This window comes from Cynocephalus volans, chromosome 12, assembly GCF_027409185.1.
Source record: "Cynocephalus volans isolate mCynVol1 chromosome 12, mCynVol1.pri, whole genome shotgun sequence".
NCBI classification, from domain to species: domain Eukaryota; kingdom Metazoa; phylum Chordata; class Mammalia; order Dermoptera; family Cynocephalidae; genus Cynocephalus; species Cynocephalus volans.
The window spans coordinates 6,268,047-6,285,996 of record NC_084471.1 but is presented as its reverse complement, the minus strand read 5'-3'; the positions used below and the strand labels follow the sequence as shown (position 1 = coordinate 6,285,996).

General features: G+C 55.5%; 1 protein-coding gene and 1 non-coding gene across 2 annotated transcripts in view; one reads left to right on the top strand and one right to left on the bottom strand.

The window, feature by feature from the left end:
* Nucleotides 1-271: 271 nt before the first annotated feature.
* PRR5 (proline rich 5) overlaps nucleotides 272-17,950 on the top strand; it is a 30,991-nt gene continuing 13,312 nt past the window's right edge. The window contains exons 1-2 of the mRNA XM_063074953.1: nucleotides 272-418; nucleotides 11,218-11,298. Coding sequence (XP_062931023.1) covers nucleotides 282-418; nucleotides 11,218-11,298 — 218 coding nt within the window. The 5' untranslated portion in view covers nucleotides 272-281. The remainder of the gene's footprint in view (nucleotides 419-11,217; nucleotides 11,299-17,950) is intronic.
* LOC134361378 (U6 spliceosomal RNA) lies at nucleotides 14,191-14,296 on the bottom strand. Its single transcript, XR_010021408.1, has one exon. It is a non-coding gene; the product is annotated as a U6 spliceosomal RNA (small nuclear RNA).

The following is a 17,950-nucleotide window of genomic DNA, read 5'->3' as shown; positions in this document are numbered from 1 at the left end:
ACGCCCCCGCCTCCGTTTGCGCCGGTTCTGTTCCGGGCGCTCTCCTGGCGCCCCACGCTGCAGCCGCCGCGAGCAATGATTAACTCGGCTGGGCGGCCGGCGCGGGGCCCGGGGCGGAGGCGCGGGGCCGGGGCGGGCGCTGGCGGGGCCGCTGGGCTTCCTGCTCTCCCCCAAGTTTCCTTGTAGAGGGCGCAGCGCCGGCCGGGGCCCGCGGCGCGCGGTGGCGCAGGGCGCGGTGGCGCTGGGCGCGCGTGGGCCCGGGGCGGGCCTCCGGGGTCACCATGAGGACTCTCCGCAGGTTGAAGTTCATGAGTTCGCCCAGCCTCAGTGACCTGGGCAAGAGAGAGCCGGCCGCCGCCGCCGCGGACGAGCGGGGCACGCAGCAGCGCCGGGCCTGCGCCAACGCCACCTGGAACAGGTAAGGCCGCGCCCTCCCGGGTCCCCAGGGCCGGGCTGGGGAGGGGGTCCTGGCGCCAGTCCGCGGCGGGGGGCCACTCCGAACGAGGAACCGTGCCAAGGGCAGAGCGGCACTTCACAGTTTACAAGGAACTTGCTCCGTGCTCCGCCGGAGTTGTGCGGGCTGGGAGGGAAGTTTAGTGCAACGTGTTCCTGAGACGGAGGGACGAGACCGAGGTCCCTGGGCTGGTCCGAAAGCGCCCAGCCAGTAGGTGGCGGGCTGGGCCCGGGACCCGAGTGCCCGTCTCCCGCCAGGGGTCTTCCCACGTCTCCGCTCGTGTGTCGGAGACAACCCGGAGGTCAACAGAGCAGGAAGTATTTTTCCCGTTTTGCAGACGAGCCTCCTGGGCTCAGTCGGTGGGTAGCGGCTGCGCTTCCTGTGTCTGCCTTTAAGGTCTCTTTGGTCGAGGGTGGGCGGGTGGCTTTCCCTTGAGCGGCCCCCTGTCCTCCCGGCTGTCAGCAGGGGTGCGGCAGCTGCCAGGCATTCCATAGAGGACCCTCCCCCAGGGGGCGGCGCCCAGACAAGCAGGGGCGTGGGAAGACCCCCTTCCCCAGCTTTTTTTGGAGAGCAAGGCTGGGATCCGGAAAAGAGTTGGTTTATTTAGTGGGATTCCCCAGCTTGTCCGCCCATGAGCCCTTTTCGAAAATAGATATTTCCACCAAAAGGAAGATGGTGGGGCGTGAGGCAGGCTGTTCAGGGAAGACCGTGGGTGCTGCCCCCCTCCCCGCCCACACACACCTAGTAGTGAAAACTTGTGAGATGTCCCCTACTATGCTGCAGACTGCTGAGGGCTGGGACGTTCCTGCCTCAGTTTCCCTCTCTGTCAGTGGGTATACCATGCCTCCTTACAGGGCTGGCATGGGAACAGTGAAGGAGGACTCCGTTGAGGACTCTCGTTTTCTCCTCTCGCAGTATTGAGGAGATCGAAGCAGTCTTCCTTGTTTCTCTGCCATGGTTTAAGTGAAAAAAGCCAAACAGACCTAGTTCAAATCCCGACTCTGCCCCTTCCTGCTGTGTGGCCTTGAGCAAGTCACTTAACCTCTCTGATCCTCAACTTCCTTATCCATAAAATGGGTGAATAGTAGTACCCACCTCATGGGGCTGTTATAGAGGTTAAATGGAAAAATGTATAATAAAGCCCTCAGCATAGTGCCTGGCACACAGTAAGTACGCTGTGACTTATAACTCAAGCCCAGACTCATGCGGGAGACTTGTGTCAGGCTATGTCTGTAGCGATGGGGTTGGGGAGCTCTTTAGGACTGGTTCCTGAGCTCTCACCAACAGCAACTTTGTGAGCTCCCCCCACCCTCCAGCTGGAGTCTCCTGCTGAGGGTCCCCAAACAGAGGTAGGGGTACTGGCTGGGTGCTGGTTCAGAGGCCTTGCAGGAAGAGGTCACCTCCACTGGTCCCACCACTGGTTTTCACTTAGTGGCCTGGTGGACTGCTGAGAACGCCAGCCCTCTTCTGTCAGCACCTGCAAGGCTCCATGTCTCCCGCCACTGGACACATGTCAGCTCCCACCTACCTCAGGCCTCAGGGGTGCTGCCGCTTGCTGCACTTCCATGTGCCAGGCCCCAGGCCAGCCCCACTCCTGGCCCTTGGCTCACTCTGCCAACATCCTAGCCCAGCGAGGGAGGTATTACCACTACCCCCCATTTAGAGGTGCATAGGGCATGGGGCACCCAAGAGACCTGCCCACATCAGCCATCACCTGCATAGGATGCAGCAGAGCCTGAGGCCCTCTTCTCTTCCCCAGGCAGGTGTCAGGGCTGAGCTGAGGGAGAGGCAAATTGCCTTCCGCAGTCTAGTCCCTGTGCAGAAACAGTGGGGGACTAGGGGACTCCTTCTGGTCCCTGTCTGCCTGCCCCCTCTCTTATGGTTCTCCCTGTTAGGGCCCCCCCAGGACAGCAGCCTCGGGCAGGGTCAGGGACAGCTGTGTCAGCCTGCAGGTCCTGGCTTGCTGTGGATTCCTCACTCTGAGTCCAAGATGCATCCCCTTTTGTCTGTGTGACCATTTTAGTTCCCTAGGGCTGCTGTAACAAATGCCCACAAACTGAGTGGCTTAACACAACATGAATGTATTCTCCCATAGTTCTGAAGGCCAGAAGTCCAAAGTCCAGGTGTTGGCAGGACTGTGCTCCTCTGAAGGTTCTAGGGGAGGATCATTCCTTGTCTATTCCAGCTTCTGGTGGCTGGCTCCTTGGCTTGTGGCAGCATCACTCCAGTCTCTATCTTCACATGGCCGCCTTCTCTGTGTCCAAATCTCCCTCACCTTTCTCTTAAAAGGCACCATTATTATATTTAGGGCCCACCCTAAATCCAGGATAATTTCTTCTCAAGATTCTTAATTAAGTACATCTGCAAAGACCCTATTTCCAAGTAAGGTCTGAAGTTGTAGGTAGGCATGAATTTCTAGGAACACTATTCAATCCACTTCAGTGGCCCTGGGCATGTGCCCTAAATTCCCTGCACCTCTGTTTCCTCATCTGGACATGGGGCAAAAATGCATAGCTCAGTCTGCCATGAGAATCAAATCTGTGTACTCAGCCATTCATTCATTCATTCATTCGTTCATTGTGGCAGCACTGGGCTGGGCCCAGGGCATAGATTCAGCAGAGAACTGCCTCCTGGAGCTTAGAGTCCATCCATGGAGGTAGGAGTCTGAGAATGAACAAGGAGACATGTTGCTTTGCCTCCCACGGATTTGTCACCCTTTTCCCCTGGGTGATGGAGCTGCCAAAGATTACTCAAAGCCCATCTCTTCTGAGCAGTGAGAAGACCCAGAAAGGGGTTAATCTCCCAGAACCCTCAAGATAGAGGCATTCCTTCCGTTTGGGAAATTAACCACAAATTGGGGTTCTCTTCCCGCATTTATTCTTCAGACCAGGAAGAGAACACAGGTGGGGTTTTTGCTAAGTACCGTTTAACAAGTTTAACAGTAGAAGCTGGTAACATGTAATTAAGTCAATCCACTAACAAAAGCTTGATTTTAGCAAACATTCTCTTCTTACAGCAATACAGCAATTTCCCAGTATCAGTTTCCCAGTATCTTTACGTATCAATCAGTAACCTGTCCGTCTTTGAGCCAGCAACCTTGCTGTGTTAAAATTCTTTATCTTACAACAGCGACTATATAGCCTGGGGAAAATTTCCTGGTTTTTGTAAGGTCAATATTTGAAACTGCAAGGCTTTGGAAAACCAAGCCCCTGTGAAGTACGTTTGCTTTATGCATACTCTACAGAGACAAGTAAACAGACTGGGTAATTGCAGGTCACGCTTAGTGCTGGGAGGAAGATAAACCCGCGCCACTGCAGCGCCGACCTGTCGCTGGCTGGCCTGCGTCCTGCTCTCTCCGAGCACGTGCATTCCATAGGTGTGCAGGAAGCGTTAATAAGTGAGCAGTGGATGCCCGGCTGGCTGGCCAGCCACCTGGGCCTCCCTTGCAGACCGTAATGAACTTTCGGAAGTTGTTCGCTGAGCACCTACTGCTTATTCCTTTGGCAGGTTTTGCCCCTGCCCCTGCCCATGCCAGGCTTGTGCTGAGTGCTGGGACTGTGCACGTGTGTACCTGTAGGGCACTCCCGGGCTGGGCCGGTGACATAGGAGGATCCAATTCTCTGCATGGGCCCCAGAAGGCTTACCTGCCACTCCCACCCAGAGTCCTCATTCCCTCCCTCCGTCCTTCCTCAAGGGCCCATGTCCCTGTGTCCCGCCCTCACCCCTGGCAGCCCCAGTCCACTCCTCGCAGGGTCTGGACCTCATGCCCACAGGGGGCCGTCAGCTCCAGGAAGCTCTCACTCTTGGGCTGAGGGGCCGGGTTGTGTTTTCAGAGGAGCAGGTACCACATGAGTGGCCACTGGAGTGTGCCCTGCAGGCAGGATTGAGGTAGTGTGGAGAAGGGAGGATGTGCAGGCCAGCCTCAGGAGCTGGGCTGTGAGGAGCTGGGTAGAGGTCGCAGCTGGGCAGGACAGCGTGGCGACCCTCTGACCTAGCCCCCAGCCTGCAGACATGCTCAGGGTGGTTCTGTGCTCACACCCAGGCCTGGATTCAGCCTCTGCCTCACGCAGGGATGTGCTCTCCGTTCCTCTCCTGCCTCCCCACCCCCAGGGGCTCCAGAGAAGATCCTAGAAGATGCCCAAGATCCAAAGCAGACCCCAGCATACCAAGGGGGGCACATGGAGGTGTCCAAACCCTCTGAGTCAGTGCCCAGCCAGTGCCCCCCACCTCTATCGGGATTCCCAGCAAAGCCAACCACCATAGGAGACCCCAGGTAGGGGTGGGGGGAGTTCCCCAAACCCAATCCCTGCAGGCCCACCGCAACACAAGGCCCCTCCATGTGCATTTGGGCCAAAGGGTGTTAACCCTTACAGAGCACCTTCTCCTTGCCAGGCCTGGGTCTGCCTGAATGCCCGAAGCTTTAGAAGCTAGAGCCCGCACCACGTTAGGTGGAGGCCCTGGGCAGGCAGGAGCGGCACAGAGCATGTGCCATCCAGCGCTGCACACAGAGCGGGACACATGGGCTTCACCTCTCACTCCCCACAGACCCACCTCCAGGACTAGGGTGACTGTCTTCAGCTTCCACATAGGGAAACTGAGGCCAGAGGAGGAAAGGGACTTGATGAAGATGCCTCGTTAATATCAGGATCCGGGGTCTCAACCCAGGGCTGACATAATGCCCTACCCAGGGACTCACGTGTGTTCACGCCTCAGCTGGGGCTAGGGCAAGGTGGGTGTTGGTGGTAAGAGCTGTGTTCCATAGCTTGTGGTCATCTTGGTGGGGACACAGGCAGGGCCTAAGGAATGTTATCTGCAGTCCCCTAGTCCTGCGCAGGAGCCCGCTGGGGCCACTGGGCCCAACCATCATGGAGTATGCTGCACCCAAGTCTCCTTCCAGCAGCGCTGAGTGCCCCTTGCACGGGCAGCAGTGCCACACGCTCACACTCTGATCTGTGCTGGGCCCTGGCACAGATGAGCCCCTTTCATCCCACAACAACCCGCAATGTGGGCCTCAATACCCCCATTTTGTAGATGAGCAAACTGAGGTTCAGAGAGGTGCAGGGACTGCCCAGATACATACAGTGAGTTGGGGCAGAAGCTGGGATCTAGCCCAGGTCTAACCTCAAAACATGCACTTAGGCCACCAGCTTATGTGGTGCTCTTAAGAGCCAGAGGATGTTGGCTGAAGCCTCCAGGCTGGGTGATGGTGGGTTGGAGGCTGGTGGGGCCTGCGTTTGGTGCCCACCCACCCCCCTTGCCTACTTGCTCTAGATTAGGCACTGGGTCCTGAACGCCTGCCCCTCTGAAGCAGTCAGGGTGTGGTCGGCAGAATAATGACCCCCTCAAGTCCATGTCCTAGTTCCCAGAATCTGTGAGTGTGACACTTTAACCAGCAGAAAAGACTTTGCAGATATGGTTACTTTAAAGATCTAGAGATAGGTATAAAATCTAGGGATTTATCTAGGTGGGCCCAGTGTCATCACAGGGTCTTTATGAGACAGAGGCAGGGGGTCAGAGTCAGAGAGCAGATGCAGCGATGGAAGCAGACAGAGTGAAAGACCCTGCACAGCTGCCCTTGAAGGTGGAGGACAGACAGGAATGTGGGCAGCTCTAGAAACTGAAGAGGCACGGAAAGGGACTCACCCAGAAGGAGCCAGCCCTGCCCACACCTTGCTTTGAGCCTGTGAAACTGATTTAGAACTCCCAGCCTTCAGAACTGTAAGAGGACAGATGAGATGTTTGGAGCCACTAAGGTGGTGGTCATCTGTTACAGCAGCCACAGGAAACGCATACCCTGGGCCCTCTCCCTCCCCACCATGTCCCGGGCCACCACTTCTGACTCCCACCCACAGCCCTCCAGTGCCCTGCCTCAGGCTGGGGAGGGGACAGGCAGAGGTGGAAGTGAGGCAGAGGGGGCCCGAGGGTAGGCAGGCAGGCAGCCAGGGGAGGACACAGACACACCACTGTCCCCCTCCACAGCCCTTGCAGCACAGGTGGATCAGAGCCCCAGTTTGCTGAGTGGGCTCAGGTGCCTGCCTACCTAGGCAGGTGACCCTCGGAGAAACGCTCCAAGCCCTTGCAGCCTCGCACAAGGGAGTGGGGTGGGGGGGCTTCAGCCAAATAGACTGAAACCAGGACGTGAGAGACACGTGTTTGCTGAGGAGCAGGTGAGCACGCCACAGGCCTGGAGATGCTGTTATCAGTCCCGTTTTCCAGAGAGTCAAGTTGAGGCCCAGCATGGGGGTGGGATTTGGTTCAGAGTCACCTACCTCCCGGTGCCTTTTACCCTGAAGAAGGGACCAACAGACATTGTTCCTGACCCTCTCCCACTTCATCTCTTGAGGGTGGGCATGACACCCCCCCCACCAGGTACAGATGAGGACACTGGGGCTCTGGTCACCCTTTGATAGACGGGCCAGAGGGAAAACCGAGGTGGTCCTAAGCTGGGAGAGGGAGGTCGTGGGCAGCTTCCACTCTGGCCTTATGCAGAGGCCCGTGCAGAGGCTCCTGTGCTTTCCGTGGGACCATTTGCCAGTGTCCCCACCAGCCCTACTCGTCTCTGGTCTGGGCAGCCCCGGGCCGGGACAGCTGGGGTTTCACTTCTATTTTGGGGAGATGGCAAGTCACATGAGGTCCTCCCACTCTCCCCACCCTTCCTCTCTCCCCAAGTGGCACACACCAAGGTTTCTTGTTTACCCAACTTGGACTCTGGAAAGAACATGGAGCCCCTAGAGCTAGAGAGAAATGGGAAGGAGTGGGGTCCAGCCCGTGCACCCTCTCCTGCCCAAGGGTTTGGGTGGGCAGAGTTCCTGAGCAGCCAGGGGGCAGGGCCTGGCGGCAGTGCTGAGTGTCAAGCTGTGTGACTGTGCTTTGGCCTCGCTGAGCCTCACTCTTCTGTAACCTGGGGTCTAACAGTCCCCACCCACCGCAGGCTGGTGGTTAGAGGTGACTGAGAAAACCACACAGGCTGCAGGGGGCCCCTGGGCGGGGAGTGGCTGCGGGCGTGGTGGACACATACCCCTCCCTGGGACAGAACAAACACGACCGCAGGAGGCAGGCACTGTGCTTATTAATATCGTGCCATGGATGGGATCGCCAAGGCACAGAGTCAATGAGGGTACAGCTGGGATTCAAACCCAGGCCTGCACCTTGGCCCAAGCGGGGGCTGGAGGAAGAAGTTCAGGGTCCACCCAAGGGCAGGAGGTTGGGGAGGGGTGGGGATGGAGAGTGTGACAGGAGAACGTCGCAGGCGAAGAGCCCAGGAGATGCTCAGATGCCTGTGTTGGCCGAATCCAAGGGCGTCAGCTCATTCGTGAGGGGTCCTCTTTGGGCCTTTCTCTGTGCTGCGCCCATGTGAGGTAGGGGTGGGGGGAAGAGAGGTTTAATAGGAAGCCAAATAGATCTCTCCTCCCTGAAAAAAAAGATCGTGTGTGTGGGAGGGAGGATGGGTCTGACCTGGGGGTCACGGGAGGCTTCCCAAGGACAGGTGGAGAAAGCAGCAAGGACAGGCCCTGAGGCAGGAGGATGCAGTTCCTTGAAGGAGCAGGAGAAGCCAGGGCAGCTCAAGCTGGGCGGAGGGATGCAAGTGACAGGGTGTGGGCGCCAGACCCCAGAGGGCCTCAGGCAGATCAGGGACTCTGTCCAGAGACACTTTGGTGTAGGGTCACCTCTGTGCAGGGGTACCAGAGTGGGCAGGGTCCCTCCAGAAGGTGAATGGAAGAGCAGGAAGGACAGAGAAGCTGTAAGGACTGGTCCCTGAGAACAGGAGCACCCCTGGGGGCCGCTCTGAGCCCCAAAGGCCCCCCCCCCCCCCCCCCCCGCACTGGCTCCTTCTAGCTCCCTCCTGCCTCAGGGCCTTTGGCCTTGCTGGCACCTCTGCTACTTCTGGATTCAGACAATGGGACCTCCATCCAGGGCCCCCCGAGCAGGAACGTCCCCACCCGCCACACCCCCTGAGGCTCCTCCAGCGCCCAGGGATGGGTGGGGCTGGCCCAGCCCTGTCTCCACCACGTCCTACCCCACAGTGCTCACAGGGCCAGGAGAGAGTTCAGCTGTTGAGATTCAGGATAGTGGCTGCTGTGGGACAGCTGGCTTCCTAACAGCCGGTAGACTCCCAGTGGGATTTAGTCTGTAAATGAGGAGCAAGGCCCTGACCAAATCAAACTTGGAGTAGGTGGATTTTGTTGGAAAATTGGGCTGGGATCATGTTCTTTTTTGTAATAAAAGTTGGAGGGTCTGCAAAAAAAAGAGGGGGGGCAGCTTTGTTGTGACAATTTTGTGGGGCTGGGTCTGTGAGCACACAGTGAGCTCCCACCCTGGGCCAGGCACCTGCTCCTTACAGCAGCCTGCGGGGTGGCACTCTCGTGATTTCCATGTTACAGACAAGCAGGACTTAGAGAACACACATCCCTGGGCACGCAAATAAGGAGTGTTCTGACACCAGAGCCCTGGGTAGTTGGCACCACCGGTCAGATGATGTGCGTCCAGCACATCTTAGCCAGCGAAGCAGCTGCTGAGAAGCCGAGGGTAACTCCTGGACGAAGCTGGGCCTCAGCCTCTGGCCTGGCTGGGTCAGGAACCAGCTGTGGAAGCTGGGCATGATCCTGCACTGCTCAGAGCCTCCTTGACAAATCTGGGATGCAAGGCCTGTGAGGCCTCTGCCCTGCCCTGCCCTGCCTTCTCTGGGGCACAGAGACAGGAAGCCCTGCCCAGACCTCCATGTGGGGATGCTGCCTGGGGAGGGAGCAGCTGTTGGCAAGCACAGCGGTCCAACTCGCTAGCTCTGTGGTCTCTGGCAGAGGTCTTAGCCTCTCTGGGCCTTGGTTTCCTCATCTGCAAAATGGGCAGCCAGTCCCAGGAAAAGGTGGAATTAATGAAAGCAGACAAGAATACGAGAAGCACAGTGGCTGCTGCCTGCTCCACGGTGTGGGTGGCAGCATGTAGCCAGCTGTCCCCTCCAAGCTGAGAAGCGTAGCTGCTGGTCTGTGGTGTGAGCTTTAGATCAGCTGGCCCTGGGTGGAAGGCAGCGTGCCACCCAGACCTGGTTCTCACCCTGGGAACTTGTGGCTGGCGGTGGGAACTAACAGGAAGGTGAATCAGCAGAGTGCTTGTGTGCAACTCTGCATGGGATGGGAGCAGGCCGGAGGGCTTCTTGGAGGTGGTGGCCTCTGAGTCAAGGCCCCGAGATGAATAGCTGCTTGCCTAGTGGACAGGGAGGAGAAGCGTCTTCCAGGCAGGAAGGGCAATGGGTACCAAGACCCAGAGACGTGGCACTGTCTGGAGGGTCCAGTACTCTGTGTGGTTAGAGCTCAGGGTGCCTGGGAGTGTGGGGAGGGGCCATGTCTGGAGGAGCCTGGAATGCCATGGGCAGGACCTTGGGCCATATCTGAGGGCAGTGGCCACCTCACAGAGCCCTCAGCAAGGAAGTGACTCTGGAGGGTGGGTGCAGTGGGGAGGTAGGAGGTGGGCTGGTGTAATCAGAAGTCTAGGCGAGCAAGGGAAGGGTGTGTAGAGAGACCTAGGAGGTAGAAATGGGTTAGACTTCAAGACTGAGTGGATTTGGAAGGTGAGGATGAAGTTTTCCTCAATACTTATCAAGCTCTTCCTTTGAGCCGGAGACTGGGCACACAGTCACGAACAACACAGGCCCTGCCCTCTCAAAATCTGTACATAGTGGTGAAGACAAGTTAATCAAATAATCATATACACACTGACAAATGCTGTGAAAGCCCATGATGGCCTGTAATCCGAAGGGAGGAACTGAGTGGGTAGAAGTGGGGGAGGGGCAGGGAAAACAAGCAGAAGATGGAGCATGTGCAAAGGTCCTGTGGGCCATGGCACCTTCCCCAGTGGAACTGGGTGCAGTTAACACAGGGTGTCCAGTGCTCAGACAGGTTAGCAGGGGCCAGCTCAAGGGCATCTTGAATCTTGTGGTGATTCGGAAGGCTTTAGAGGAGGGGTCTGCAAGCTCTGGCCTATGGGCTAAATCTGGCCTGCTACCTGTTTTTGTAAATAAAGTTTTATTGGAATACAGCCACGCACATTTCTTTGTGTGTTGTCTACAGCTGCCTTCACACCACAACAGCAAAGTTGAGTAGTTGCAACAGAGCCCGGATGGCCTGCAAAGCCTGGGAGATTTAGTCCCTGGCCCTTTGCAGTAATGTTCACCATCCCCTGCTTCAGAGGGTTTTGGTCAGCAGGGTGGGAAAGATAATCAGACCGGCACCATTTGCACTCGCTCTGGCCTGAATGTGAAAGCTCGAGGTGACACCGCTGCTGTGTAGGAACACCATGATGGGCCTGAATTCGGGGGTGGCCACGGAGGTGGGGAAGGGACCAGAGACAACAGATGTAGAGCAGGCAAAGCTCAGCAGGACTTGGATAATCGGAGGGTGTCTCCCGGTTTCTGGCCTGGGCATGGAGGGTTTAGGAGCGCAGGAGAGGAAACAGAGTTTGGGCGCAGAGTGAGTGCGGGTGTGTGGGATGCATAGGAGCTTCCTGGTGACACAGGCCTGGGTCCCGGGAGGCCAGGGCAGGAGGTGCAGGGTCTTGGGGTCTGAATGGGGGTGTGGACAGGGTCCTGCAGGGACTGCCGATCCCTGCCCTCTAGGACCTGTGCTCTAAGAGGAAGGACAGGCATTCCCCATTCCTTGCTCAGAGCTGGAGGGGCTGGCGGGAGAGAGGAGGCAGGGAGGTCTTGGCGGGCAGTGGGGAGGGGTCTCGGGGCCTCTGGACAGCTATGTTCCTCTTCCCTCCATGCACAGCATCCACGACGGGGTGATTGCTGTCTTCCAGCGCAAGGGGCTGCCTGACCAGGAGCTCTTCAGCCTCAACGAAGGCGTCCGGTGAGTGCCCGCCGGTCCCCCGTTGGGCCTGGGTCTGTCAGTGGCGGGGAGGGCTCTGCCCAGAGTGGGAGGTCCCAGCCAGGCCCCTGAGCCACCGGCCACGCTGGGCTCCACCCTTAGAGGCCAGCCACCAGCAGGAGGGCAAGGCTTGTGTTAGGCAGTGGCCACTGGGCCAGGACTTGGTCTCCCCAGCTCTGCAGGGCCTTGACCTCCACCAGCCACTTACAGGCCTGGCGGGCCTGCGCCCCCACCCCTCCTGAGGATGTGCTTCACGGGGACACAGGGTGGAGCTGGGACAGGGGCTTGAGGTACGCCCTCATTCCCAGCTGGTGTTGAACATCATGAAGGATATTTATTCTGTTAAAGAGGAAGGACCCACCTGCCTGATGACCGGAGTGTCATTCCCGGAAAAGCAATTACAGCCGGCCAAGTGCCCCTCATTTCCCACTAGCAGCCGGGAAATGAGAGGCTCTGAAGTAGCCGGGGACGGACGAGCGCCCTGGGAGGCAGTTTGTAGTGGCGAAGGCTGAAGCTCAGAGAGGTCGGGAGACTTGCCAGAGTCACACAGCTGCTACGAGGAGGCGTTTCCTTCCTACCCTGACCCTTGCTCCTCTGCCCCTGTGTCAAAAGGATGTCTGGGAAAAAGAGGCAGTTAAACCTCCCCCTTGTTATTCGAGGCGGGAATCCAAGAGGAAGCAGGACAGGGCCAGCTTCTCACCCATGGGAACCCCCGCCGTGTGGCAGAGATGAACAGGCCCTTATGTAAGGGTGAATCCTCGATGGCCTCGACGTTACTTGGGGCATCGTCTTTTGAGCCAGTCCAAAATTAGATGCCAGGAAGCTTTAAGTAATAGTAACAGGGTCTTTTTACTGAGGCCTTGCTCTGTGCCAGTCTTGGGCCAACAGTTCTCCACGCCTCAAACCCATCTGCTGTTCACTCCAGCCCTGAGGGGCAGGCTCCTTACTGTGTCCATCTTACAGATGAGGAAACTGAGGCACAGAGCAGTTGAGCGGGTCACTTGCAGTCACAGGACTAGCGAGTGGAGCAGGATCCTGACTCCAGGCCTGTGGGTCCTTCAGAACTACTCCTCATCCCCATCTTAGCTCTTCTCCACGACATTAAATTTGTGGCCACATTAAATTAAATGAAGTTAATTATGCATTAAATCTGTAATTGGTCACTAGCTCTGATCCCATGAGAGAGCCTTTGACTGGAGTCATTGATTACACCAGCATCTGAATGTTCCTCCTCAGTTCTTAAGGCTGGTTAGTGAGAGTCCCTCATCCGTGCCCAGGCATGGGTTAGGGGGTGAGGCCCAGGATGGTGAATAGCAACTGGGGACTCTGACATCTGGCTGTGTGTGTGGCTGTGGGGAGGGGGGTGAGAGAGATAAAACTCACATACCATAAAATTATCCTTTTAAAGTGTACAATTCAGTGGTTTTAGCATATTCACAGGTTGTACAACCATCACTACTTCCAGAAAGAAAGCCCATTAGCGGTCACTCTCCATTACCCCCTCCCCCAGCCCTGGCAGATCCCCGTCAACTTTCTTTCTCCATGGATTTGCCTATTCTGGACATATCACATAAGTGAAGTCACACAGTAGGTGGCCTTTGGTGTCTGGCTTCTCAGTGTAATGCTTTCAAGGCTCACCCATGCTGCAGCACGTGTCAGGGCTTATTCCTGCTTATGGCTGAATAACATTCCATTTTGTGGAAAACACACCATTTTGTTTATCCGCTCATCTGTTGGTGGCCATTTGGGTTGTTTCCACTTTTTGCCTTTGTTAATAGTGCTGCTGTGGACATCAGTGTACAAGACTGCGTGGACCTGTTTTCCCACTTCTCTTAGGAGCTGAATCGCCAGGTCACGCGGTCAGGCTGCAGTGAACTACTCCAGGAGCCGCCCAGCTCTTGCACGGCAGCTGCACCATTTCACGCTCCCACCAGCAGCACATGAGCGGGGGTGGGGGGGTCAATTTCTGTACATTCTCACCAACACTTGTTATTTTCTGGTTTTTTGACTCTGACAATACTAGTGGCTGTGAATGGTACCTCAATGTGGTTTTGATTTGCATTTCCCTGATGGCTAATGATGCTGAGCATGTTTTCATGTGCATCTGGGCTTTTCATGTACATCTTCTTTGGAAGAATGTCTGTTCACATTCTTTGCCCATTTTTAATTGGATTATGTCTTTTTATTGATGAGTTGTAAGAATTCTTTCTGTACTTTGGATCTAGACTCTTACCACATAGTGATTTGCAAATCTTTTCACTTTCTTGATAGTGTCCTTTGAAGCACAAGTTTTTAATTTTGATGAAGTCCAGTTGTCTATTTAGCCGTCTTTCTGGATTGCTTCCTTTGATAACCTTTCTTCTAAGGTACAGGTATGAACACAGTTTGCATAATAGTTTTTACAGATAGAAATCATAGAGAGTAAGTCAACTCTGGGTAGCAGAAGGCTGCCTACTTAAGGACCCAAGCCTCTTTTTATGTTGATGTTTCTGGATGGCATTGTCCGTGAAGGACACATCATGTGACTAACTGTCTTAGTCCATTTCTGTTGCTTATAACAAAATACCTGGAACTGGGTAGTTTGTAAGAAAATGAAATTTATTGCTTACCGTTTCAGAGGCTGGGAAGTCCAGAGTCCAGGGAACACATCTGGTGAGGGTCTTGGTGGTGGCAACAGTGACCCAGCAGTCTCACAGGAAGTAAATGGTGGAGCAGAGAGAGAGAAAGACTCTCACGTGCCTCCTTTTAGTTTTACTTACTTACTTACTTACTTATTTTTTGAAAAGATGACCAGTAAGGGGATCTTAACCCTTGACTTGGTGTTGTCAGCACCACGCTCTCTGAAGTGAGCCACAGGCTGGCCCTATTTATTTTTTAAATATGGAACACTTCACAAATTTGCGTGTCATCCCTGCGCAGGGGACATGCTAATCTTCTCTTATTGTTCCAGTTTTAGAATATGTGTTGCCAATGTGAGCACAGCACAACGTGCTCTTCTTCCAAAGCCCTCAGAACCACGCCCCTGACCACCATTACTAATCCATTCACTACTGCACAGTCCTACAATCCAGTCACCTCATCAAGGCCCCACCTTCTAATGACCATAATAGGATTTCCTACCCTCAGCAGTTACAGTGGGGATTAAGCTTCTAATATACGAACTTTGGGGGACACAATTTCTTCAATCCACAGCACCCACCTTCTTAGTATGCAGCCCAGGTGCCCTTGTGGTGCTCTGCCATCGAGGCCGTTCTCCCTGTGCTCAGTGGCCAGGCTGCTCTGCCCTCTGGTCTCGTGCCATCCTATCTCTGCAGAGTGCTGCCAGGGCATCAGTTGGGGCAGCCTCTTTCTAGCATCTGGTGTGACTGCTCCTGATCTGCCTTGGATTGTGAGAAGCATGTGGGTGAGTCCCCAGGGTGGTACAGGAGTTTGTGGGCAGGAGCTCGAACCACCTGTTCTGGTCACTGCGAGGCCTCTCCTGCCTCCTCCTGGACTCCTGGCTGAGTCGTAGATGGTCCACCCCTGCCCAGCTCCAGCACCAGGTTCTGCTGGCTCAGCCCCTGACAGGAACCAGCAGGCCCCTCCGGGTGGGGCACCCATGGCTGCTGTCTTGGGATCCTCCAGCCCCTTCCCGCCCATCCGTCCTGAGGCTGAATCTCAGGTGACAGCCTGGCTGTCCTCTCCTCCCCCACAGGGCCTGGGATTTGCTGCAGTCCCATGTCCTGGGACTCCACTGCTGCACTTTGAGGCTGTGGGGTCTGTGCTGCTGCTTGAAGCCATCCACAGCCCCTCTTCTTCTCTTGGGTGGGATCTCTTTATTCCCAGTATGCACGGGCTGGCCTGGGGCTCCCCTTAGAGTGGGTTCTCCCTCCCTGCTGTTAGAGAGTCCATGGTGGGCTCACCTCAGGCCTGGTAGCTGTGCCCATAACTTGTCAGCCTGTCCCACTGGGGGCGGAGGTGCTCCTTGGTTTAAGCGACCTTAGTTTTGTTTCCCCCAATGCCTAGTTGTCCCCTGCCAGGTTGGGCAGACCCTTCCTAGTATCCTGTAGGAGGGATGTCTGTTTCAATCCATAGGACTAGGGAGCCCACCTTGCTTTCCCTGGCCTGACCTTTGACCTCATCACATGCTCTCCCAGAGCCTCAGTTTTCCCATCTGTGGAATGAGTGTGGTTCCTGCCTTGTAGGGATTTTGCATGGCTTGAGTTAGTATGTGTAACCCTCTACCCTGTTTGGAACATCTGTGCTCATGGGTCAGGAAGCAGGGTGACCCAGGAGTGATCCCAGGGCACCACTGGCTGCCAGGTGGAAGTCACTCATGCATGCATTTAGCATTCACTGTGAGTACCTACTGTGTGAATGCTTTGGAGGTTGACCAGAAGGCCGTCGGCAGTACTCCTGGCCAGATGTGGTGAGGCACAAACTGGCCACTCAACCATCAGGTCATGGTCAGCACAAATGTGATGCTGCTCTGTGCAGCGTCAGGGCCTTCTTTCTTCCGGAGGCTGCGTTTGTGCCCCATCAGCAGCCACAATAGTCAGTGGGCAAACTGGAGAACGCTCAGCCACGGTGCCCTCACCCCTGCCCAAGAAAAGAGTGGTCTGAGTCCATTTAGTGTGAGCTGCTGATTGAAAGGCAGTGTCAGAGGAGGCACGGGAGCCCCGGGGCGGGGTGGCCAGCAGTGGCACAGAGCCGCCCGAGGCAGGGATCCGTGAGAACCACTCCCAGTTTTCCAGCCTGATGGCATAGAGGGGCTTCTTGGCCCTGACAGAGGCATTCATGCATTCATCAGCATTCACACCTGCATCACTAACCCCAGGCACAGGAGAGGACAAGGAAGGCTTTACTGAGCACCTGCTACCTATATGATCCCCATTGACCCCTGGGACCCTTCTGCTCTGCATTCAGGCATATCTCAGGCCACAGAGGAGCATGCTGAGGCTCAGGCAGAGGAGGGGCTTGCCCAGCGTTACACGGTGTCGTGCAAGCGTTGGGGCTTGTCTTTCAGCCCTGAGGTGCCATGGGGACTCACCGTGCTCAGCCTGGGGCCTTCACAGAGACCTTCCTCTCTCACCTTTGCTCTTGCTCTCTGGCCATGTCCCGAATGGCACTTTGGGTAATGCACGTGGTGACCTTGAGGTGGACACTGCCTGGACGTGGGGCTCACTCCACCAAATCAAGGTCATTGCCTGGTCCTTGAAGGATCAGATGGCTGTTCCCAAGGGGCAGCAGGAGAAGGTGGAGGGACTGCTGGAGCAGGGGGTGACCAAGCAGGGTCATTTGGGCACCCTCGTCTCTTATATAGGTCAGCACTTCGTACCCACTGTTGGCATGCCGTGAATTTCAGCCCTGTTGGCTCCACTGCGGCTGATTTCACAGTTGTGTGAGGGAGGACACTGAGCCTGAAGTCGGTCCTGCTGCTAAGAGAAGCTGTCAGCCAGGGGTGCAGGGATGGGCCCCAGGGTTGGCACTACACAGGTGCTCTGTTTATCTGAACCTCGGTCTCCTTGTCCGTAAAACAGGGACACTGACACCACCTGTCAGGTCATTGTGAAAGGAGGTCTGTGGCTAGCCCTGCTTGGCTGTGCCCCCGAGAGCTGCTTGGGAAATGTTATTGTTCCTCCTCATACACCTGCACCTGCAGGTACCGCCCAAAGCCCCAAGCTCAGTGATAACCAGGATGCAGAACCCACCCCCCTCACAGCGACCGGAGTGCTGGTCACCCTGGCCCAGACCACCCGACCTCTCTGGGCTTCACTTAGCTCCCAGGTTTTAGTCCCCATAGGGTTGGTGGGGGCAGCCAGCCCTGACCTGGGGTCTAGCCTACAGCTCCGCCAGTAAAATAAAGTGTAGCTGCCCCAAAAGGGCCTCTGAGGACAGAGCACCACTCACTGGGTGTGGGGGAAGTTTATTGTCACCACTGCCTGCTCCCAAATCCAAGATTAAGAGAGCATTTGACTTTGTCACCCTCTGACTCCTGGTGGCCAGGTGTAGAGTGGGAAGGACAAAAAAGCCCCACAGAAAGCAAGCCCTATTTGGGCTTTTTCTTCAATGTGTTGCCTTTGAGAAATCCAGCCAGTCCTCTCTGCACAGCAGTCCAGAGCCTTCAAAATGACTGCATGTTGAAATTGTACAAACCGAGTTTAGTAATCCATGGGGAAATTATGATGGTTCCAGATCTTTAAAAACTTTTGTCAGAACATTAAAAGCTCTCTGTTGGGTATAAATGTATAGAGAAATGAGAAAGATAGTAAAATGAATATTTATTTAGTTCACTGTAATTTAAAACACTAGGAACATTGAGAAGTGTTTTATTTCTTTATAAAAAACTTATCAAGAGAATAAAAGAAAAAGAAAAAGAAAAAGTAAGTAAAACTTATCAAGAGTAGTTTGAACAGTGTTTTCCTGTCAGAGCCTGTTCAGAGAATCACCACTATTTATTTGTTTGCTGGCACTTTCATCTTTTGGCCAATTCCTCTTTCGCTTACCCATTTTTATAGACCCTCGTGTGGATTTATCGCTGGGAGACCAAGAGGCAGCACAACTACGTGCTTTGCTGTCTGCACATGAACTGCACAGTAGGTGCTAAGGGACCAATCACAGGCCAGCTTTGAAGGACGTGGTGTGATTGGTCACT